General features: G+C 41.8%; 3 protein-coding genes across 4 annotated transcripts; 1 reads left to right on the top strand and 2 right to left on the bottom strand.

Annotated features, from left to right (window-relative positions):
• The first annotated feature begins 253 nt into the window (after nucleotides 1-253).
• On the top strand, nucleotides 254-3,471 carry gemin2 (gem (nuclear organelle) associated protein 2). Of its 2 annotated transcripts, XM_026353870.1 has the most exons (11): nucleotides 254-298; nucleotides 398-536; nucleotides 690-774; nucleotides 1,165-1,254; nucleotides 1,536-1,595; nucleotides 1,764-1,880; nucleotides 2,048-2,092; nucleotides 2,180-2,248; nucleotides 2,417-2,527; nucleotides 2,708-2,766; nucleotides 3,054-3,471. In XM_026353870.1, exons 2-11 carry the CDS (start codon nucleotides 415-417, stop codon nucleotides 3,091-3,093), a joined length of 798 nt encoding a protein of 265 aa, XP_026209655.1. In that variant the 5' UTR covers nucleotides 254-298; nucleotides 398-414; the 3' UTR covers nucleotides 3,094-3,471. The 2 variants fall into 2 exon arrangements, with proteins under 2 accessions (XP_026209655.1, XP_026209653.1); XM_026353868.1 differs by having other exon boundaries at nucleotides 254-536.
• A 474-nt stretch (nucleotides 3,472-3,945) lies between these two features.
• Nucleotides 3,946-8,356, bottom strand: pnn (pinin, desmosome associated protein). Its single transcript, XM_026356455.1, has 9 exons — nucleotides 8,207-8,356; nucleotides 7,665-7,748; nucleotides 7,314-7,385; nucleotides 6,984-7,059; nucleotides 6,724-6,818; nucleotides 6,552-6,627; nucleotides 6,166-6,321; nucleotides 5,837-5,975; nucleotides 3,946-5,729 (listed from the first exon to the last, which is right to left on the bottom strand). Exons 1-9 carry the CDS (start codon nucleotides 8,317-8,319, stop codon nucleotides 4,483-4,485), a joined length of 2,058 nt encoding a protein of 685 aa, XP_026212240.1. The 5' UTR covers nucleotides 8,320-8,356; the 3' UTR covers nucleotides 3,946-4,482.
• Nucleotides 8,357-10,382: 2,026 nt separating this feature from the next.
• Nucleotides 10,383-24,338, bottom strand: LOC113158788 (F-box only protein 33). The gene is made up of 6 exons (XM_026355013.1): nucleotides 23,757-24,338; nucleotides 21,908-22,018; nucleotides 20,728-20,888; nucleotides 20,425-20,633; nucleotides 20,009-20,306; nucleotides 10,383-19,188 (listed from the first exon to the last, which is right to left on the bottom strand). Exons 1-6 carry the CDS (start codon nucleotides 24,200-24,202, stop codon nucleotides 18,923-18,925), a joined length of 1,491 nt encoding a protein of 496 aa, XP_026210798.1. The 5' UTR covers nucleotides 24,203-24,338; the 3' UTR covers nucleotides 10,383-18,922.
• Nucleotides 24,339-24,558: the final 220 nt, after the last annotated feature.

The following is a 24,558-nucleotide window of genomic DNA, read 5'->3' as shown; positions in this document are numbered from 1 at the left end:
AAAACATGATCCGCTCACTGGTCAAAGGTTTTTATTTTATTTCAGAGTTTAATACTAGAGGAAAGTCCTATAATTTACTTTTCACCACTAAATAAATAAAAAGTAGCACGGCGACAGATGCATGTTTTGGCCAGATAAAACGTGGACATCTTGTGGACTTTGTCCTAAAAGCTTGCAACACGCGTGGCGTTGATCACCATGACAACCAACGGCCGCGCGCAGAAAATGCGTCATCACTCTGCGTTTACAATCAAGATGGCCGACTAGTATGTGTGATGTTGTACGCCCGTGATTAAATGTAAGTGTTTTGGTCGCCAGAGGACAAGTTTGTTGTAATTCGACGCTTTAGTTGTACGTGGGTACAATTCACCTTTTTATTTTTTGATTAAAAAAAAAGTTTACATTTGATACAAAATGAAGTCGGACGTGGAGGAGTTAATGCCCAGGCTTCTGCCTGTTGAGTTTGGAGAGAGGACAGATGAAGTGGACCTGAAGGGACCGCCGAGAACCCCGCAGGAGTACCTCCGACAGGTCCAGTAAGTTCACCACATTCCCTTTTTCCAGCAACGTTAGTGTTTAATGTGACACATTGTGCCAATGTCATAGCGAATATCGCTTTCCTGCTATACATATTTTATGTGTATTATGCTACTTGTGTATCATGGAGTTGTTTTCTTTCTCTTCATTAGATTGGAGGCGTCATTGTGTCCAGATGTGGTCGTTGCTCAGATTGACCCCAAGAAACTGAAGAAGAAACAAACAGTTAATGCATCTGTGAGTAGATGTTCACATCAACAGTGAGGCCTGTCTTTGAGATTTCTGCTGCACAAACATTCAGTGAAGTATCTTAATGGTCCATTTGTTGTAATTGGGCTTAATAAGTGTTTTCTTGTTTTGCTGTATCAATCAGTTCTAGTCAAAGATGAATATTACTAGACAGACACATTTGGCACTATGGTGTCTGGAAACAAAATACTAATTAGTCAAACCAAGCTACCCGATCTTTAATATATAAATGAAAATCCATTCACTGCTTTTTTTTAGTTATCAGCCTGCATGCATGAAGTTTGAGAGGAGTATACATGGGTAATGTTAACATGTTTAACATTAAGTGGGATGAACATTTATTCCCACTTGTCTGACAAGTGTGTGTCTTTGTTTCAGGTGGCAGGTTGCCATACTGCCCCAGTGGGTTTCTGTCCCAGTCTCAGTTGGCAGCAGCAGCAAGTCAGCAACTTCTCCGATGTCAGACAGGTAAAAACACACTATACGCACTGGTGGACAGGGGTCAGCATTATAAAAAACGGAATCTAAAACAAAATCTATGAATGCTGGGAAAAGTGTAATCCATGATATAGAAGAACAAAAGTGATGTTGCTCAGCTCAGTAGTTGTCCAGTTTTTTTTTTTAAATGTGTTGCAATGACGTGTAGGTATGGTTACTGATAAAGACAGGAGTTGAGCTCTCTAAGGTCATGCAAAATGTGGAGTATGTTGACCATCACAAGCTAAAACATTTCTGCATTTTGATTTCAGAGCATCATGAAGAACAGGAACCACTGGAGCAGCCACACTCTGGACGACAATGTGCACATGGTGAGGAGATAGCACGGACACAAAGCTCTTTCAGTTTTTAGAAGACACATGTCGAGCTCTTTATCCTTCAGGCGTCTGTTACTGTGTTTCAGTCACATGCAGGTTACTCTAAATTAACGTGTCAAATTGATGTTCATAGTTTTACTAATGTGTCTTTTTGTGCCACAGCCAAAGCTAACAGATGAGGAGGGCTGGAAAAAGTTTTGTTTAGGGGAGGAGGTCTATCTGGGCACTTTGTCGTGTGACACAGAACCAGAAGCAGAGCCAGCACTGGACTTTACCAAGGTTGTAATTTAATGAAACCCTATTTATTTTACTTATAATGTGTCTAATAGAGTTCTTACTAAGTTTATTAAACAAAAGTGAGGACACTGTAATGTCATTAAGAACACAGGAAAACTGCCACTTAAAACTAAAACTAAATCTTTATTAGAGCTTGTGTTTGTGTTCAGGTGGGGTTCCCTCCTTTCCTAAGCATCGTCAGCAGACTAAACCAGGTATAATACCTCCCAATTTAGTTATTTATCTCACAACCTCTAATTCAATATTCAGATTAGTTTTGTCATGTCTCTGTGTGTCTACAGTCCACAGTGATGACGGTGCTGGACATACTGATCAGTTGGTTCGAGCAGAGGGAATTTGTTCCACAGTTGGTGAGTTTGGTTTATCCATATTTTCTTGGTGCTGTTTCCTTATAAATTCAATACTAATTACACTGTAGGTGGATCGCTGGCATTTTCAGTAGATGTGTGATTGCACACAAGTCTTGGTGAAAGAGAGGGCACCACTAGGAAGATGATGAGAGAACATGGTTGTTACAGGGCCGTTGGTTATATGCTTTGCTGGCTTGCCTGGAGAAGCCTCTGCTGCCTGAAGCCCACTCCTCGATCAGACAGCTGGCCAGGAGATGTGCCCAGCTCCGCAGCACACTGGTAGGATTCAGCCTACTCTACTGTCCTCTAGCACGTCTCACTGAACTACCACCACTTAATGTTTGAACTCTTACATGCTCCTTTCTTTCCTGTGTAATTTAAATTGAATTCTACAAGTTGCTCTTTTTGCTTGTTTTATGCGAAGACCCTTAAACCGTCTGTCCTGCTTTAATTCCACAGCAGAGTCAGGAGGATGAGAAACTGCCTGCCCTCAACCTGCTCATCTGTCTTGTTGCCAGGTATCTACCACTGGGCAGAAATTTAAAACTGTCAAACTTAAATTTAACATTTTAAACATTTTATGGAGGCTGTATAGTTAAGTTCTATTAAGTCCAACAGTAAGTTGAGAGTATGAACTTAAGAACTGAAGAGTCTGGGGACCTGAATACCAATATCTAATTTGTTTATTGTAATTAGACCAACATAGAAATATTAGAATTTGACTTACATACACTGTAGATAGATACCATGTTAGATTGAACTTGCTTACATGTCATTATGCTCATTCTCTCTTTTTAACCTACAGGTACTTTGAGCAGAATGATCTGGCGGACCAGCCAGAGTGAACGCAGGGTTGAATTGTGCAATGACTGTTTACACACAGGTGGAACATTCAGTCAGACAGGATCTATATTCAAACAAGATCCAACAGTGGAATCAAAATGGAGAGCCTTTCTCAAGCTAGTATTATAGATGGATGGAAGATGTGCACATCTATGTGGAGCAGTGGATGATAAAAAGAAATTCTGCACATGCTGGGATGCAGGATGAGGACAGAACCAAAGTGACTGAATTCTGAATACAAATTGTATGTTCGTAATGAATTTGCTTTTCAAAGCAGACACCCGGCAAAGGGCAGATTCACTATATTTTTTTCCCCCGTAGATGTGTGAATTTTTTTCTATTCAATTTAAGTTGTTTCCATTAAACTGATTTTTAGCATACATTTGTGTGGACATTTGTCTTTAAGCCTGTATACATATTTCAAATATAGCTGCCAATATTTCATTACTGTAGATAGTTAGCTATACAAAGGAGTAATCTGCACATGCCAACCTTGACATTTAAGTCATAACAATTATGATATAGATGAGCCCCAGTGATCTCAGTGAACACTTTTTTTCTCTCAATCATCCGTTTCTATTTGCTTACGAGTAATGGCACCAACACGACAACACCAGCCAAAGATTGCATTGGATAATGGAGCATTCTGCAAAGGACAGTGGACAACTGGTTGTGATCAGATGAGTTTACGCAAGTACATCTAGTGCTAGGAAGAAATAATTTTAATGCCGACATGCTCTAATTCTAGATTTTCAAATTTAAGGACTTTTTTTTCCCACAGCTTTTTTGTAAATGTAACCTAATACAGAACTGTCAAGTTCCACGTTGATGTAATGCAAAAATCACCACACACATTTCCACTAATTCTTTGCCTTTAATTTGAAGCAAATTATCAGTTGGTACAAAAATATGGAAAACAGTTCCAAACCCCAGCAGACCACACAGATACGCGGCCTTGACATTGATCAAATAGTGGAAATAAATGAAGTTGTCACATGAACTTGAAAACACAGCTACTATACATTAATAGTCACTCCTACTATAACCACTAATACCCCAGCTTATGGCATTATGAGGATGTTAAAAAAACAAAAAGAAAACAAACCTTTTAAAAACAGAGGCTTAGTCATATGGATTTAAAATGACATTTCTCTAATCTGTTCGTGAGGGGCCCAATTATCAGTATCTGTAAAGTTTACATTTCTTTTGCCAAGGCAAACATTTGGGGTTTCCACAATTTCAATTTAGTTCCTATGTTAAAACTTGCACTGGCCCATGTGGCATTTTAACACCACTTTAAAAACCTGTGTCGTCTCGTGTCATTAATAGTGTGAGGTTCACCTTCCCTATGTGTGTTAACTTTACCATACGTGGGCTGCATGAGAACCAGATCAACGTCTCTTGTCCTTCCTGTCTCTATCTTTATGCTCTCTATCGCTTCGGGACGACCTGCCCCTTCCTTCCTCACTCCTCCTCTTCCTCCTTTCTTTCGATCCCTTCGAGTCCCTCCCTCCTCCGCTACTCCCTCCTCTCTTGTGGTGACTTCGCTCATCTCCCTTCTTCCTGTCCCTGTCTCTCTCCGATGGCCTCCTCTTGTGCTTACCGCTGTCTCGGCTGCGACTTCTACTGCTGCTGTTGGACGAGGAGGAGGATGAGGAGGATGACGACGAAGAGGAACGGCTGGATCCAGAGGAAGAGGAGGAACTTCCACTGGAAGAGGAGCCGGAGGAGGACGAGGTGGAGCTGTGACTGTGACTATGGCCCTTCCTTGGCTCCTTTTCCTTCTTCCTCCCTCTCCTACTGTCCTCAACTGTACCCCCCTCTTCCTTGGGGGGTACAGCAGTTGAGTTGGGGGCCTCCCGGGAATCAGGTACTTTATGTGGGGCTTCGTCCACCGATTTCCCTTCTGCAGCCTGGTTCTCCTGTGCTGAGTCCCCAACCTGAAGGCCAGGGATGATGAAATCCTGCCCAGCTGTGGTGGAGGCTGTTTGGGGTTCTGGTTTAGGAGAGGCCACCGGAGCCTCAGGGCACTGTTGTGCAGGTTCCCCTGCAGTGGGACTGGACTGCTCTTGCTGATGGGTATCTGGTGCTTCTTGGCTGGTTACAGTTGGTTCTGAGGACTGTGTGTCTTGGATCTTTTCTTTTTGCAGGTCTGTGGGCCCCTCTTTACTATCTGTTTCTCCCACCTCTTTGCTCCTGTCCTGCTCTGCCTCCACCTCCATCTCTTCTGACCCTGGACTTACATCCTTGTCTCTGTTTTCTCTCGATTCCCCTCTGCTCTTAACACCCTCTTCTCTTCCCTTCTCCTCACCTAACTCCATTCTCTCCTCCTCTTCATCTACCTTCTTCAACCCTTCCAACTCCTCTTCCTCCCCCTTGTCCTTCTCTGTAATCTTCATATATTCTACCTTTTCCCTTTCCTCCTCTTCCTCATCTTCATCCTCCTCTTCCTCCATCTCTGCATCCCCCCTGTTACCCGTCACCTTAACTATCTGACCTGCTGGCTTACCCTCCGCCGAGTGGTCCTTTCCTGTTGCCGCTGTGTTGCCATCCTGGTCGCGGTTTGGTTGACGCCGGGGGCGGGACTCCATCTTGCTGAGGTGCTCGGCAAAAGCCTCACGCCTCTCTTCAAACACAGCTGTAATGAGACAAACCGTTAACCACAGATCACAGAGTGACCACCACAAACAAACCCATTTAGCAACAATCCTCTGCATTATTGAAACTAAATGAAACCCCACTGACCATTTAGTTTCTTGGTGGACTCATCGAGGAGTTTCTGTGTGGCGGAGCACATTTTCCCAGGCACATAGAAGATGTGAGGTTTGGTCTTTGTGCGAATGTATTTCACCAGACAATTATTGTGGCTGGTCCACTCCTCTTGCTGTTGATAGAAAGAAAACAAATTGTCCATCTGCTGATGACTGTAATGTGACAGAAAGCCTTAACGGATCCTATTGCTAAATTATTCTAATTGTACAGAATAGATTTAAAGTAATAATAAGAGAGAAGAAATTACATTCGAGAATTCAATGCAACTAATTAGCTGAGTGCTTTCCCCCCCCCCCTCTTACCAGCTGAGCCAATTCCACTTTCTGCTCCAGGAGTCTCAGCTCAGTCTGTTTGGCTCTCCTTTCTTCAAACAGTTCCCTCTTTTCATTCTCCACTTTCTTTCTCTCAGCCTCAGCCTGAACCTCAAGCTTCTGCTCAATCTCTGAACGCCGTTTTTGCTGTTGGGTGAATAAAGGACAGTCAGGGATGAAATACAAAACTGCAGAGTTAAAGAAAAAGGGAAACGCAGCTGAACTAAAGTGGGACTGGGCAATTTGAAACTGAATTTGATAGCATACACAATAAGTTTAAATATACATTTGCCTTGGAGGTTTGTGTACTTGCTTTATCTACCAAGTTCATGAACAGGAAGCTTAACAGTTCAATAAAACAGGATGGATCTTCTTACCTTCTCTGAAGAAACATTGGATTCCTGTTTGAATTTTTGCAGAGTTCCCATTAGCAGGCCAAACATACGCCGATTCCTGGCCAAAACAAACAAACAAACCTCATGTCACACACCATTTATTAATGCCTTCTCTTTAACAGAGTTTTTTTCTTCAGAGGCAAAGCGTGTTTACCTCTGTTTGCCCCTCTCGTCCATGGTCTGATCTTGAATGAGGTCTCGGCGTGTTCTCTCCTTGGAGGTAGCTACTACAGACGACTGCAACGCCGGCTGAAGCACAGAGCACGTTTAAGAAAACAACAGTTTGTTAACATCTGTCTCTCACCAAGAAACTACAACATGTGACGGAGACAATCAACTATTAGTATCACAATACATTTAGCTACACTAGTGATGCCCTGACAAACCAGACCAGGTTGCAATCTTTCTTCGTACCTTTTTGACATCGTCATCGTCCTCGGCGTCGCTGTCGTGACGCGCGTCTCTCCTGGCCCTCTGGTCCCCTGCCAGCCTGCACACATGAAAAGTCAATACCAGATGCACATTTAGTAATTAATGCAAATCTTGGACCTGCTGTTTTGACACAAATCTAGGAATTAAAGTGAATATACACTAGGGCTATCATCAGCACACAAGTATTCAAACGTTCTAACATTCATGGTATTAGCCATGGCACAAGGCCTTGCTTGAAGTAACTTTTACCAGATATTGTCTGCACAGCGGTTGTATATCAAAATAAAAATAATGCCTAAATTGAGACCTCACCTCAGCAAAGCTCCTTCAATGTCCCTCTGCTTGGCAGGGGGGCCGCCGCTTCCAATGTCTGAGAGACTACGCCTGAGAAAGGAAACAGATACAGACTCTTCAGTTAAAAAATATTAGCCGATTCCTAACTAATAAGGGATGAAACTGTTTTCAAACAGCTACTTTTGTCCAAACCACTACACAGTGCATTTTATTTGTAGTTTATTAGGTACAGACTTAATACTGCCCTCGTGAATGCCATAATATTGACTATAATTGTTGTACAAGTGGTGATGGGAGTTTTAGTTTTAAAAAGTCATTTAATTTTTGAAGAAATATTATGGGTTAAACTGTGTAGGGCCACAACTTTACCTGAGCAAGTTGATTCCTCTGCCTCTACCTCCACCTCCACCGACGCCTGCCATCGGGCCGCCGGGCCGACGGATCTGACCCGGTCTGTGTATATACAATAAAAAACACAAGGTCAATATAAAGCTAGAATCAGTAGTGTTAACTCACATCAATGAAAAAACTGCTATCGTGGTTACTTAACCGGGAATCTATTTAACACTCGTTTAGACGTGTAGCTAAACCTGTGATGACACTCGGACGACGCCTACCTACTAGGCCTAGAGAGAGCTGGCCTTCCAGGAATAAAAATACTCACTCCAAGATTACAGTAAATAATACATTGCGGGTTATCATAATGATTTCTGTGGCTAATACATCAGAATGAACAAAGACGAGCCGTGAAGGTTCAGCGAAAACGCACACTAAGGACGTGGTCATGTTTGTTAGCTAACTAGCTCGCAGTCTCATGCTAGTACATCACGCTAGTCGTTTGAACGTTAGGAAATTGATTAGCTTGTCGCTAGAAGTATGCCCAACGCTAAATAAACACTATGTTTTTTTACCTCGACTCATTTGGATCGCGTCCAGTTAATTTTCGAATATTATCGTCCACATGTTTTAAGCTTTCCTTGGCTTTTTCCAGCTGGTCTTGCAAGCTCCGCACCGCCACCGCCATCTTTGCTTTCAGTGAGCGCGAATCACGTGTTCCTTCTTCTTCTTCTACGTTCGTAGACTCTTTTTCTTCTTCTACTGGTTTCGCTCCAGCTGACATGCGACTTCTGCCGCGAGACTGACACCTGCTGAAAATGTTTCTTTTGTTAAAAGTGATCAAAACTATCATCACCTTTGTGCCCCTTCACCAAACAGAAGTGCGTGCAAATACCAACATCTTCTTACTTGCATTCATTTTTACATCCACATATAAAGGGCGAATTTATTTCAATTCATTGTCATTTTGACTGGGAACTACTGTTCTATACTACTATTTACTATATACTAGTAAAAATGTTACTTTCAATAACTGTTGATAGTTTGATAATTGATCATTTTAGGGGCGCTGAAATTACACTAAAAAGGGTCTAGAACCTCCCCTGATATACTGGTCAATGAACTCATAATTTAATGTTTTACTCTATTCCTTTTTAAATCACCAACAACAAGAGAGTTCTCCTGTGCATAAAAAAAGTATTTTACTTCTTCTGTATGGCTGTCTGTCTCTTTTGAACTGCATCACAAACCGCAGTGTGCTGAGACCGCCAGCACACAAATAGTGAACACGGAAGAAAAGAAAAAAAAAAAAAAACCTCTTAAGATGCGCTCTTGCAGCTTTTGCATATGAAAGTGGGAACTAAGCATTAAACCGCAGCTGATTTCCTGGTTCACATCTGCTGGATTTCTGCCATTTCACAGATGATGCTGATTTATTATCAGTATTTAAAGCGCTTGGCTGCAGAGAATCTACATGTTGAGGCATACGGTCACATAATCATGTCAGCGTTACAGGGTAGATTCACTCTAAATCACTCCTCACAAAAGCTATTTGCTACATTTGAACACAGCTTTCTTTGTCTACATAGACCGACCAAGAAACACATTAACTTAAAGCATATTGTGGTCAAAATAACAACTAGTGTGTTGATGTGATTTACTGTAGCAGTTGAAAAAAATATCAGTATAATTTGTTTTCTCGCAAGACTGTCAATTCCAGCACTAATATCACGCTCTATTACACAACAAAAACCCTTCTCCGAAAGCCTAATTCCTTTCATTGTTTCCTAAATAACTTAATGCCACCCACTTAGCTGTTTGTCATCTCCGCTCTAACTGTGACATGCACAAAAACGGGTTATTGTTTCCACCCCGTAACACCAAGATTCTAATCTTATAATCTCACGCTCTAAATCTTCGTCTGAGGTCATAACAAAGCTGCAAACAAACTAAAATTAGCTGCTAAACTCCTCTGTTTTGTCACCATGTGCCTGCCTGTGTGTTTGGGTGCAAATACAAACGGACAAGATCCACAGCGTGTGTGAGTCATCTAATGACAAAGTAATGACCAGAGAGGTGTTGGCTGATTGTGAAACAGTCATTTATTTCAGCTAAGCTACATTTAAAATAAATAATTACAAAAAGCAACCAATCCTTTCCTTTGGGCCTTTCTCTGCGGTTGTTAGGCGCAGCTTTTGGCTGCATCGTCGTTATTCTCACGCACACTGTTTCTTTTCCCAGTTGTACAAGCATAAAATATACACTATGACCAATTCATTACTGGCTGCTGCTTAGATGTAAATCCTCCGCTTGAGCTGTGAAATTACGTGTTTATCAAAACTAAATAGGAAGGACAAATAGGGAGTTCACTCCATGGACATGTCTCGGTTCTGATTGATTCAGCTGTAGGAGGTTTTACAGATCAACAGCAAGTAGGGCTACAGTGTGTGCAAGCGTAAAACCATCAAAACATCCCAGTTGTTTACTGTAGCAGTGGATTTCAGTGTGGAAAGCAACTATGTCTTAACATTTGGTGACTTAAACTCAGTTGTCGATTAAGCAATGGTGCCGAGGTCCCATAACAAAAGTGGTGAGAGTCAGAATGAGGACATATGGATGGCTTCAACAACCAAACAGAATCAGGTTTGTTTTCAAGATCTATCAGTTTGAATACATTCAGGAGGTCTGGAAATTGTATGGTATTGTGCTGCTGATGAGAATCTACTAAAGAAACAAAACAGTGAGACCAAGTGACGTTTTTAATGCTTTTATTCACAGACTAAAAGAAGAGAAGCATTCATTCAACATTAATTCTAATCAACATTCGGCAGGTTGACCCCCACGTGTCCACCATCTGTCGGTTAAGAGGTTTTTAAAGTGGAGGTTTGTAATGTTTCCTCCTTTTTTTTTTTCTCCACAACAGAACCATGGATCAACACTATTCTCATTGATAAAAATCTGTCCTCTCAGCCGGTGAGGACTATTTCCCTGCAGACTCATCCAATAAACAGCTGGGAACATTTCAAACCAGAGTTTTTAGATCATTTAAATTCACAGAGGCTTCATCGGTTACTCAAAGAAAATGCATTTTAGCTAGTGGGGACTCTATAGGGGGAAACTTGACTTAATCGTAACAAGTCGAAATCCTTCCTCTTTGTTTGTGGAACCACAGCTTGTTTGAAATGTTCAGTTATAATTCAGCTGAGTTAGAAACTATTCTCCAAAGTTTTAAAAGACGTGTACAGGTCAGATTTAAACGTTTCAGATAGGAGATCGAGTGCATTTGAAATGTGCTCTGTGGTATATGAAATCTCATCCAGCTGTATTTTGGGTTGTGTCTGGTTCGCTGCTTACAGAAAGAAGGTAAAACCCACTGCTATGTGCTCACTTTAACAAACACAATCAAACTGGAACATAATGCTCAGAATATTCAACATTAAGGATGATAAAATTATTTTTGCAAAAAACAAAACAAAACAAAAAAACACATTAACACAGCGTCTGTTTTACAAAGTCTGTGTGATTTTATAATATACTTCATGTTCATAAATTGAACCCGGACATGTGTTGCATAAGAGTATACCACGGTAATGCATTGCTGATACCTATACAAATATGCACTGTGTGAGTTTATATTTCTATTTATATAGTTCATATTTCTTCCTCTATGGTTTTCTATAGACGCAGCCGGGTGCTGTCAGCACTGCTTGTGCCCCTTTGTGGCCACTAGTATGACTGCTGTTATTGCAAACTGTCCTGATTTTAAACAAATGCACAACATTCGTACCACGATAAAACTGGGGCTGTCTAGCCAGTCTCACAGAGACCAAGAGTGAGCCTATCGTCACCGCTGCTGTCGCTGGGCTGGCTGACCAGAACCACAAGATCTCAAAACTAAAATGATAAGATTTCATAAAGCATCATAAGGCCAAGTATTGTCATTGCAAGTTCTTATTAGTTTACCTCTTTATTTCTACGGTGTGACAGTGAGGAAAAATAAACAACTAAACATAAACAACAAAACAAAAAAACACAGAAGAGTGTGGATTATATGCATTCCTCTTGCATAGTTGTGAGACTGGACTGGGCAGCAGGCCGGCCTGCCTAGCTAATTAGGAGATTTGGGTCTCCAGACTTGACAAGAAAGACTTTGTTTACCAGCCAGAAACATCAGAGCCACAGTAGCTGAGATTGTAATGAAGATAGTTGGCTGACACGGAGCATGGATATCATCAAGTTCCTTAATGTAACCAAGCACTACAGCAAGTGTAGCAGAGCTACACCGAGTTTGGTCAGTTTGTTATCAGTGCCATTTTGTTGTTTCTTAAGTGGAACTACAGAGTAGCAAGTGTACGACATAACATCCCAGTCATGCTGAGATTTATCAGAAACTATCTGGAACACCAGTTTTAGTGTCAGCTATGGCTAAAAGTGAAATCTGAAGAATCCAAACTTCCTCTCAGTATGGCTATTACTGAACTTCCTCTTCACTGAGATTAAAACTAGCATCATACATATGACATATGTCTGTTACACAGGACTGATTTTATACCAGTGCAATGCACCTCCAGTGTTTTTCTCCAAGTAACAAAAACATATATTGATGTTATTCGGATTCATCAAATTTCTGCCTAAGTGCAGCTCTGAGTGAGCTCATTCAAAGTCTTGCATGGTAGTTGTCTATGGTCTTAGCATTCAGATAAAAAAAAACCCTACACAACAAACACAAAGTGTCTAAAATCTCACACTGTGATGAGGAAACCCTGTCTCTTTTCATTTCAGGAACATTTCACCTGTTCTACAGCTATTTTTATGTTTACTTTCCAAAACACTGCAAACATCCTGAGAATCAACAACACAAACTTTCAACTTGGCATCGAGTCTGAACAATGACTAACATGGAAATAAAACTGGTCATGTTTGATGTGTGTCTGTCTGTGGCTCTGAGCCTGTGTTTAGACTGACGCAGATCTGACAAAGTCTGCTGCTTTGGTACTAATGGAACACACACTCACACTTCTGTTCATTTCAGTGGTATTAGTATTGGCTATTAAGTGACAAACGCAACTCTTTGTATATGGGTGTGATCAGACATCCAGATCCCCGTGTATGTACAGTTCTGTGATCGCCACACAGTTCGAGTCTGTGTTCAAACAGACTTTTACTCTGCAAACAAAAAAACACAGCTCTTCTTATTTATTTCATTCTGCAAAGGTGCTGTGTTGGTCAGTCAAGGATTCCTGATGATTGTTTTGTAATATGAACTCTGTATTTCTACTGTTCATTGCAAGATTGTCATGATGAAACTGTCAGAACTGGTATCAAACAGTTGTGTTGTTTTAATGCAGGACAAATGTCTGTTTGAACACACCCTGTATAAGCAATTGAAGCCAACTGTCTCAGATGGGCAACATGAGAGATCAGCTCTATGGGTTTAATTACCCACAAGGCCACAGGGGGCCTGGTATCTATATGCATATAAAGAACACAGGAAAAAAAAGGGAGGGGAGAAAAAAAAGAAAAAGGGCTGCAGCATACAGTAATTGCTGGATAACCAACACCACACTTCCCAACTAGAGCTTTTAAATGGCAGAAGTTATTAAAAGTAAGGTTCTGCTAGCTGTGTGTCAAACTGTTCTGTGTATAAACAGTGCAGTCATACACAGACTTGTCTGCATATGGTGTATAAATAACTCCAGCTCAAAAATGTCCTAAATATGCAGACTAAGCTCCTCTTACTGTGCTGTGACGCTCTTTAGCTGGCAGGTTGATTTAATCAGTGAAACCAACTCATTTAATAGAAAGTGCTCGTATTTATTACAGTCAGCGTGGAGTGCTTTCACTTGGAACCTGTTGTGTACCCGACACAAAAAAAAAAAGGCGGCCAAAGCATCAAGTGAAAGCAACGCTTGGCATCGCAGAAACACACTTTAGTAACAACAATGGCTGACCTTTAAAAGAGCGGCACACTTTACACAACCACTTCTAAATAGTATCACACCTCCACTCTGCTCAGACCTGCTGGTTTATATGGTGTGATTCGTCAGTACCAGTTGCTGTATCCATAATATCCCCTTCAAAGTAAAAAATATATAATAAAAATAATATTTATATGTAGAGAGAGACTAATGCAGACACTTCGGCCACCAAGTAAACCGATTGCTAGTCACATGGCTTGAGTGACACTCCCCCTCCTCTTATGTGGAATGTCCTGTTGTAAAAAGATCTCGAGCAGCAAGTCATTTTAGAGCTCCAAAGGCCTGGGACAAAACCTTTTCCCATCAAATCTGACCTTGGCCACGGGCTAACAGACCACAAAACGTATCACACAGGCACACTGGCCTTTCTCCTACATGAGCGACTACAATGTGTCACAAAGTAGCTTTTGGAAGCATCTGACAGAGTGACTGACCCAAACTCCTCGTTCTCCTCTCCAATAGTTTTACATTCACTCCTCACAGTGACAACAGGTGATGGAGAAAAGAGATAGAGGGAGGAAAATGGTGGCCTCCAGACATCTCTGCTTAAGGGTGTGTCAAACTATGGAACTAGACTGCACTGGAGTGGAAAGGCCTCGCTTTGCTCTGAAAAGTCTTAGGCACTGCCCGAGTGCCATTCAGAGATCAAAATAACACTTTCACCACCGCAGGGTGCAGCCACTAACGCAACGTTGGACAAGCTTTTATGGGTCTGCTTTGGTCTGCATTTAATCCAACCACAGAACGAGATTGTTCACATTTTACCGGGTCCAGCACAGTGTGGTCTGTAGTATAACAAGGCCAGAGTTTAGAGAAACAAAAACAGACCGACAGTCAGTGGAAGCAAACCAGGAGTATGGAAAAAGACAGAAATGCTGGACTAGAGAGCACTGGAAGGAGGTGTGGAGTAGAAGAGAATACTGGACCAGCTTCCTGCCAGTGTGTGTGTGTGTGTGTGTGTGTGTGTGTGTGTACACGGGCACTTCACATAGACTTGCGTCTGGCTTAAGTTTGTTCCACTGTAGTCTTTGGCAGCATAAAACACATCAAGAGAGGAGAACAGATCCAGTGACTCCTAATATTCACATACGTGAGCTAGAGGCCTGAGCTATTGTTACTTTCCCTCCTCCTCCTCTACTTTAAAACCGATTGTACCCTGAGATCGAACGATTTCTGTTCCTGTTTGCTGCTGCAGTAGAAGTGTAAGACTACACTCTAGCAACTTGTTCACAAAGACGCCGTCACACCATCTTATTCATGCATTTCTACTGTATACGCTTGAGTGTTTTACTTGAAAACTTTGCGCGGGAAATACAGGCACCATCCAAGAGAAAAGAAAATGTGCTGAAACTCTAGCTACTGTAGCCTATAACCTGTTTCTATAAATAGGGAACTAATTTCAGTTAACAACTAGCAAACAACACAACACCAATAACATGGGGAGAGGAGAAAAAGCAGTGAGACTCTTGAAGCTTTCAGGCACGAGACGGCTGAACATTTAGCCATTGGCGATGACACACAGGGGTCAGGGAGAGGTCATTGTACTGACTGTACAAAATGCTATGCTATACTTTGACCAGGGCTGTCTCCTGATGTGAGTGTAAAGTACAATGCCTGCACTGCTCATAGAGTGCCTCACTTCTTCTCTCCTTGCACACAGGGTCATTTCGACAGAATCTTCACTCAAACTCTGGTCCATTTTGCAGAACAAACAACAACTAACACAAGCACTATTAAAGAAGACACTGGTTTGCAATGCCTTTCAGTTCTAATAATCTAATTCATCTTTCTTTTTTCCTCCCAGTTTTGTGGCATAAGGGTTCATAAGAACACCTAAACAGCCTGTCCTTTAGTTTTGGTCAGAAACAACGTAAGGGCTACACTGGACTGCCCGAACACTTAAAATCTGACTTCTAGTGTAGAGCCAATAAAATCTCAAGAACAGGAAAGAGGAGGAAGCACACAAGATAGGGGTGCAGGGGTCTGTAAAAATGAACTTGTTAAAAGTATGTCTACATACTTGCTGTGATTTTCCCTGTTTATCAGGCAATGGCTGTACACAAGACAAACAAACATAGCTGAGCTCTAAAATGAGAGCGATGTAAAGAAAAAAACAACAACAAAAGAAGGGAAGAGGAAGGTAAGATAAAAACCAACACGTTCTGGTCGGAGTAAATTATGTTGGTATCACTTTCCCTGCTCCTTGTGAGAGTACTGCTCTATATGCACAGTCACAGACAGCCTTTAAAAGGAACTCTTGGTACTAAAGTGCACACATTCTGAGACATGGACCAGGAAATAGAGATTTTTCATGGCAAAATCATCAAGGTCCCTTAACACACAGGCATATATATTTGGTAACCACAGGCCCATTAACAAGACCGATTCATTCTGAACCAAGCAAAGTGCTGGCATGCTGTGTAACACTGGTTCCATATCAGTCCATGGGGGGAATAAAATAATCACTCAACCTTGTAAACTATAGACCTTGATATGGACCTTCACAGTCTGCAGTGCCATTACCCTAACCCCAGCCTATTCTTTGCACAGCTAGTTGAAAACAATTACTTCACAAAGTTCAGTGCCCTAAAGTCCAATGTAACTTTGACTCTTCTGGTAAAATCCCACCTCCACTTAGGAAATGCCTTAAGACACTAGTGTATCGCAGCTGTCGTAGCCACTCACATAGCATAGCAATCACAACACAACAATAGAGCACCGGCTGTAACCATACTGGGGCCCAGTTATCGACGGGTGATACTTATAATTAAATCTGTCTGGAGAACAACATAGTTTGTCTACAATGCCTGAGCAATGAGCGTGGCAAGCAAACACTCAGTTCAGTTCTCAGACATTAACTGGGCCAAGCAGGTTCTCGATCAACATGGATTTTCTACTGCTCCATAGCCACTCTGTTGCCCACAACATCCACTGGAGATATAAAACGTGCAGTGGGCAGACTGGTTTTGCCATCCTTTAGTCTTTATCAACCTTAATCTTTAAAAACAAATGTATGATTAGGTTTGCCAACCCTCCAACAGCACTGGAGTGAGGGTTCATAAGATGGCAAGGAACAACATCATCAACATCAATACAACAATATCCAGAGAACAGGTGGCTGTTTCCAAGGCAACTGTGACTCAAGAGGAAATTAAAAAAAAAAAAAAAAGAAAGAAAGAAAAATTAAAAACAACAACAACTCTATTTCAACAAAACTATTTCTTACATTAAATGATTGTTTCACACACCCAACACAACATCAACACCACCACTGTCCTGGTCATGTGATGTTAAAAACCTACCTGAGACTGACAGAAGAACTTTTTGCCACAATAAAAACCGTGTGCTGCAGACGCCATTTCTCAAACAAAGAACCAAAGAACCAGTCTGTCAGTGGGACAATGTCCAAAACTCAATTATTCAGCAGCCCTGATTGTTGTGGCAACGTATACATTTCTGTGGCAAATATCGCTATAGAGTAAGCCTTCACTGTAAAAACTGGCCAGCACAATAAGAGAATGAGAGTTAAGTTACATTCAGTGCATTCTTTTCTGTTCCCTATTCATAATGATGAAATATTTGTCTCCAAAGCCAGAAGTCCACCACTGAGAAGGTTCCTACCTATAGTACTGCTGGTATGACTGCAAAACCTAGGGTTTGTTATTTGCCACCTTAGGAAGCTGTGCCTACAGAATACTGGTGTTTTAGCATGGACTTACCAAGAACATAGAAGTAGCCACAGAGATCTTATTACAGATAAAACACAGATAAATAGGGCATTTATGGAAAGAAAGCCTATGTCTTCTATTTGAAAATGTTAATATAATCAGAGCCCCTCATGTCAACTCCTGTTTGCTTTGAATTGACGACCTGAAATCTGAAAAGAAGAGGGCTCTGAAACCAGTAAAACCAGTCAGAAGATTTTGACCTCTAAAGGAGAGCAAAGGCAGCTATAATCATTATGAATACAGAAAAACAGCTCACAACAGATCAAAACTAAACACAGTAGATGTGTGTTGTACTGTGACGGGTTGAATCTTACAGTTTGGCTCTGAATGTTAGTTGGAAGACGAAGCTCCCCATTTAATTGACCAGTGAGGTTTCCCTAAATGTCAATGAGTAAGAAGGGTGTTGGCAACAAGTATGTAACAATAATCTCCATAACACCATTTGTCAGGAGGTCAGAACCCTTAATAAAACTCACTTAGAATGATCTGAGTCATGGCACTGACATGACTGTTGCCGACAACTGCATTAAAACTGATTAGCACCAGCCACAGTCTGCCATTTTACAGTGGAGACACCCACCCTGCTGGCAAGGCTTTCACAAGGTGCTCATTCCAGAGCAACAGAAGAAGCAGCTATGGTTGTGTTATCCAGGAAGTGATTGATCAGTTAGCGTACAAACTCCAACATTAGAGTGGAGCAGACAGACGGACACAGAGCGAAAGTTGAAAAAACCAGAGAGAAAAATCATTTCACAATTGAACATAGTAGCGTGTGTATGAACGCACATTCCCCACCTAATCCCACAGATCCACTGCTCAACCCCCCTGCCTGTCCTGTTCTAGCTGTGAGCAGGATAATAATATATCTGTATTTAAATACACACAAAGCCTATACAGGCAAGGGCACCACCACACAGGAAAAACAAGATTAATACACAGAGCAGGGAGAGATGTAAAAACAGTCAAATAAAAAAGAAAAAACAAATCAAAGTTCGATATACAGAGGCTGGCTCTGGAGGTTATTAAGGTGAAGGAGAGACGTTGGGCTCTGAATACTTGTTGTGAGCAAGACCAGACCAGACTGGGCCATTACAGACACAGGGGCATTTGAAGAAGCAGGACAGCCCATTTTAGCAGACACATTAAAAATTCTCGTGACTTGTCAATGTCAGAGATCACCGGTTAGAATTTAATTACTTTAGTTCAATTACTTTAATATTCAAGGTTAAGTAAATGTTCTTAATTTTAAACATTTTGAAGATGAAAGGCTGAATCTGTTTTTCCAAGTCTGGCTAACTAACCAATCAAGAGGCAAAGCAAGTAAACAAGGATACTGAGGGAAAACAGTTGATTTGGATGGTGTGCTAAAACCCCCGTGAAAGAAACACAAAAATAAAAATAAAATAAAAACAATCAGCCTCCATCAGTTCACATTAATGTAATTTATAGGTTGGGCTATGATCCCGTTTAGATTTCTCACTTAAGTCTGCTTTTGGCCTGGTTCAGGGGTCGGAGCTGACTTGGACCTGGTGGGTCTGGCCTGGTCTTGGCACAGTGTAGGCTGTGTTGTGTTTGCCTTCCCTGCCTACATGCCTATGCTGAAGGCGTGCAATTCGCGGTGGAAGTGCTGGGTGGGTTCGGACAAAACAAGGCTGGAATCCAGACAAGGGTGCCAGACGCGTCCAAGGCCCAGGGAAACCTCCTTGACGAGGTTATGGACCGGGTCGCCTTCCATGCATACCGACTGGTCCGGGTCGAAGTCGATGCTCTCCTCAGAGACAGTCAGGACACGGAGACTGGAACCTCGTAGTCGAGAGATAGCAACCAAGTTGTGGGACCACACAGTGTAACCTGCAGAGAGACGGGGTGATACAGAGCATTATATACTGAATATAATGTACAGCGCAACAGTAAACACAGTGGTAAAAACATGACACAATAAATAATGATGTAACGCACAAAATTCCCTTGTGGATTCAATAATTAAGTTTGGGCTTCTTTCTCTTTCTTTTTGTCACTTCCTCATCTCATTTAGTTACCCACATGGAACTTTGACCTAATTCCAGACAAATCATGCGATCAGCTCAAGTGGCAGTTGCTAAAGACAAATGTTGCTTTTTTTTGCTGCAAGAAAAATAACTATTTTGTCTCTCCCTCCCACTCAAAATAATAAAACAAAAACACAGAAGAGAAGCTTTTAGCTAAACAATAATGTGCTGTTCAACCTGTGGAAAAAAAAAAAAACGGTCTAGCATATATGGGTGAAGCTAGCAGTTAATCTCTCCCAGGTATGTTATATCCCAACCGGCTGAGGCTCACACACACACACACACACTAGTTAACTAAATTGTATGAACATGTGTTAATGATGAAAAGAATGGTCAATTTATGATGAACCCACATATAACCTGTTCTTAACTTTTTGCTTTTGTAACAAAAAAAAAAAAACATAGTTTTAATAACAGTAATGTTAAAGGACTGGATCAATAAGCAGCACCGGCAAGAGCAGTAGTATCATTAAATACTGAAACCCATTCCTGCTTAACATTTAACCAACCCCAGTGCCAGAAACATATTCTAATAAAAATCACTTCCATCTTCTCAAAAGGTGCCAGCACAAAGCTACATGAGGTGCCAATCCTCTTATATCAATAAAACAGGTAGAACTCACCATGTATCACCAGTACAGCCAGCTGAGTACACCTCCATGCTAACAGGACCAATGGGTCTTCGTTGCGATTGACGCTGAGGTCAGGGAAGTCGGGGTCATCCCTCAGGAGCAGGAAATGAGTCAGTGTTTTGTTGTACTGCTGAGAGATGAGCTCCAGTGTGGCGTCAGTCACCAGCGTGCTGTAACTGTCTAGGTGCAGGCGCTCCAGAGGGAGGCTAGGCTTTAGAACCCTGAGGAGCTCTGAGCTGTCGACCTCCAGAGCCATGATGTACACTCGCAGGTTGGCGCTGACACGGACCTGGGGAAGATCAAGTAAACCTGACTTATGTACTAAAGCATTTCAACAAACATTTACATATATATTTTTTTTTAATTAAGCCAACAACACAGCAAATCACTGAGGGCTGCTGCCTTACCAGTGCCTTCCAGTCATCCTCTGTAGCTGTCCCGTCTAGTGGTTTGAACTCCAGGGCAGCGCCATTCAGCAGCAGGGACAGGCGATGCAGTGGAGTTTGACGTGGAGACGCCAGCAGGCCACAAAGCTCAGATGTCAAGTCAGAGAAATCCAGAGCCAGAGAATGAAGGTTAGAGAGACGGTCCAACTCTGATGGTGAGATGAGGGGACCTAAGAATGATAAGAGAGGTGGAACAGTTTATAAAAAAATACTATCAAATAGTATTCAGACATTAAGCTTGTGATATATGAGACAAAGACATACCTAGCTGGTGGTCCAGTAAACTGAGGTGCTGCAGGGTCTCAGCTGAAGGATTAGATAGACAAGCTAAGGAGCAGGGAGTCACTAGACCCAGCATGAAGCTACAAGACAACCACCTCAGCTGCCTGCTGTTAGACAAGAACTCCATGAACAACTGCTGGATTCTGCCGAAGTGCAATGAAGAGAGAGGAGGAAAATTAGCTTCAACCCACTTTGCCAAGATGATGATCACTTCCTCCAGGGTTTATTTAACACACCTGAGACATGTTCATGCAGGTTTCTATCACATTTAAGACATATTATATCCTGAAAATAAGCCTTTAGAGTGAATAAAGAAATGATAAAAGACTAAGAAAGGCATATACACTCATAGAGAGACATACACATAGATTCAAAATGTGCTACAAAGCAGAATATAGAAGGTATATGTTAACATTGCATTTTCATGTGATGCCACCCACCTCACTACCACTGAGTTAAAAAATACACACTGGTTGCTATGAATGAGGAAAAACTGTAACAGTGGGAAAAAAAAGGTTAAAATTGGCAGTTTACAGCCAATTTTCTGTGTAAATAGGTTACAAAATTGTGATTCCTAACACATATGTACATATATGTATGGCAACACTGTGCTTACATCTCTCAATCCACACTGATTTAACCCTGACATTATCAGCATATTTATTTTTCTCTTACTTTGATTTGATCACAGTTTGGTAAAGTTCTCCATCTGCTAATTAGCACGTAAGTCTTTGTACTTCATCATCGACATCATCATTTGTAGCCCTCAGCCTTAAAACAGTCCCTCCCTTTTTAGAAGCCGTGACCCACATCGTCGTTAACGTTTCAAAATAGACAGTAGAACAATAAAGCAGCGGTTTGGTGATGCAAATCTGGTCACACAATCCATTGAATCCATTTTGTAAATAAGTTACCATTCTGAGACACCAAATGCCATTTTGTAAATAATAATAATAATAATTAATAATTTTAAAACCCACAAAAAATGAAAAATGGTGGCAACATTATTTTGTTGAGTCGAGCCCAACAATCAAAATATTAACAATAATGTACTGTGTTACAGTCTAATACAAAGTACATTTAATTTACACAGCAAGAACTGTGGACAGAAACAACAATAGTAACAATTTCCGACACATGCTGTTATGTTGACTACGCTTACTCATTGATCTTTTTGTCCCCCTGGTGAATTTGGTGCAGGTTAGAGCTGTCTAATAGTCCCTCCTGCTGGAGGATACACGTGTCTCCGTACAGACTCAATTTCTGCAGGTTTCTAAAGAATGAAAGAGAAAAAAAACAATGTTAGAAACGCAAGAACGGAAGAAAAACCCTCAACTGATCTACCGATCGAACAAAATTTAGTCCTAACATCCATGGAAACATGGCAGTTAACTGAGAAGGATGGTGTCACTATCATCTGTTTAATCGGTCTACATGTGCGTCATAGGTGCTGCAAGTTGTTTATCTGGTAAAACAGAAACAGCAGATTGACTAGGTGTCCAATCCAAACAACTTCACCATTAGGTCCACTGTAGACATTTTGTGCATCAGTTTTTTTGTGCACAGAATATTGGCCACTCTGCACTTTGATGCACTGCTGTCTAGGGCCCTTCCACCCTCATACCCAAAATAGACCGGCAACAATCAAGCAGCAGATTACTGTATATGCCAAACATTGAGGCTTTCAAAAGCAGTCAAAGTGAGCACATACGTCACAATGCACCCAGCTGCCTTCTTTTGATAGTGTTGTTCAGAAAATCCCTACTGTAGAGTGTGGAAAAGAATTTTAAAATATGCGTCTACCATTCAGGCTTACATATATGCACCATGTTCATTATATCTGATGCAGCCAACTTCCTGTAAAACGCTTCTGCAGTAAAACTCAACAGCAGTCTTGTGCAACTACCAAATGTGTGAAACCGCTAATAAAAGGAGCATTGAGGTATTTTATCCACTTTGAAAATGTACCCGTAGTCTTCAAACATGTTCAATTTCTGAGTAGACGCAGAAAACAAAAAGAAATTTGGACACTTTCTTATGTTATACGATATATTTATGGAGACCTGTTATCTGCATTTCATTCATGCCTAATTAGATGTTATTTTGTTACATTTGAAAACCACAATAGAATCAATGTGCAGTGCAGAACGCTGACAGAGGTTAGGTTGGATTTTTGTACAGAAACTGCTCAATTAGGAGGATTGAGACAATGAACGGTTTTCAGCCCCCTCAGCAGAAATAAGACACGAAGGGCAGAGCTTTGAATGAATGCTGTTCAAATACTACAAAGAGCTGAAGAGAATAATAGAGAAAGTGAGAGAAGGTACAGTAGAGGCTGGGCACTAAAAATCAGCCATGTTAACATTAAGAGGAAAGTTTAATAGAAAACCAAGTTTCCCAGCAGACAGTTGCCAGGTGCTGTTCATGCTATGTAGGTGATTAAATTACATCCTACAACATGCCATGATGTTATACCATACTATTGCTCAAAACATACACAGTATATATATGTTTGTGTGTGTGTGTGTCAGTGCTGATTCCAGCAAGTCACAGCAAACAAAGCCTCCTCTAGTCCTCACCGGTGCTGCAGTGCATGTGCTGGCATAGGGAAACCAGTGTAACATGGAAAACAGAACTGGCAACACGAAGACATGCACACTGGCCAGTGAAGCCTCGGTGACGCCTAATACGCACCAGTATTTGATGACTGCAAATGCAACACGTTTTTTTGCTAATGGGTGAAATACTGTTAACGTTATTTTAAAAGTAACACACACCTAAAGGACACGTACGGTTAGCGTTGGCTGGTCGCTCCACTGCAAAGACATGACCCGATTACGTAACTCCTAATGTCAAGGTTTGTTTATAGCTAACTAAGCTAGCTAGCTAGCTTATTGCGCCGGAACAAATAGTGTGATATCTAAACAACAGCAGAATGTGTCGTGCTAATTCCTGAAACCAAATAAAAACAAAGACCTATAAAAGACGTTTTGGAGCCAATTTGAAGTTACCTGTTGTTGCGGATGCTGGTGAACACACACAGCACCTGGTCCAAGTAGGTGGCCATGGCGTCTCTCCATCGCTCTGAGAGCTGCGGGTCGCTATCGGGACCGGAAAGCTGGTCCATCCTGGTGGTCGACGGGTCGTTGTTCAGGGGGCTGAGGTAACCTTCCACCGGTGCGAGCTCCAGCCGCAGCTCCCGCACGAAAGAACCGAACTTCCGCATGAGAAACTCCAGCCTCGGGGTCTCCTCGGAGCTGGAGCCGCCGCCGCCGTTACAACCGCCGCCGATCCGCAGTTTGAGCTCGGTCCACAGCGCCGGGTAGAAGAGACACTCCCTCCACCGCGAGCACACGGCCGAGGCCCGGAGCTTGTCTCGGTCGGAGAGAAAGGAGAATATGTGCACGATGAGCTCGCTGGGAAGAGCCATGGCCCCGACACCCCCGCACAGAGCCATGGCGAGCTAGGAAAGCTGCAGCGTGAAAACCAACCAGATATAAAAGAAATGTTACAGTGGTGTTTTAAAAATCAGTGCTGCAGCAGCGGATCACGGCGACGCTTCTTCTCGCTCCGTGAAAACAAACCGTTTATCAGCTCTGCCTTCAATACTATCGGACCGTACCACTCGCTGCCAACGCACGGGAAACAAACCAATCAGCGTAAATGTGACAACAAACGCTCGGTGGACACGTGTCGGTGTTTGAGTTTCACAATGCTGCCATTTTATTAAATAAATCATGCAAAATGCTTTAGTGCCATTTTTCGCCAGATGTTTGTTCATCCGTGTCCGCATCGCTACGTCGTCAGGTGAAT

Source organism: Anabas testudineus, chromosome 12 (assembly GCF_900324465.2).
Source record: "Anabas testudineus chromosome 12, fAnaTes1.2, whole genome shotgun sequence".
Taxonomy (NCBI): Eukaryota; Metazoa; Chordata; class Actinopteri; order Anabantiformes; family Anabantidae; genus Anabas; species Anabas testudineus.
The sequence above is the reverse complement of the archived record's forward strand: the minus strand, read 5'-3'. Positions and strand labels throughout refer to the sequence as shown.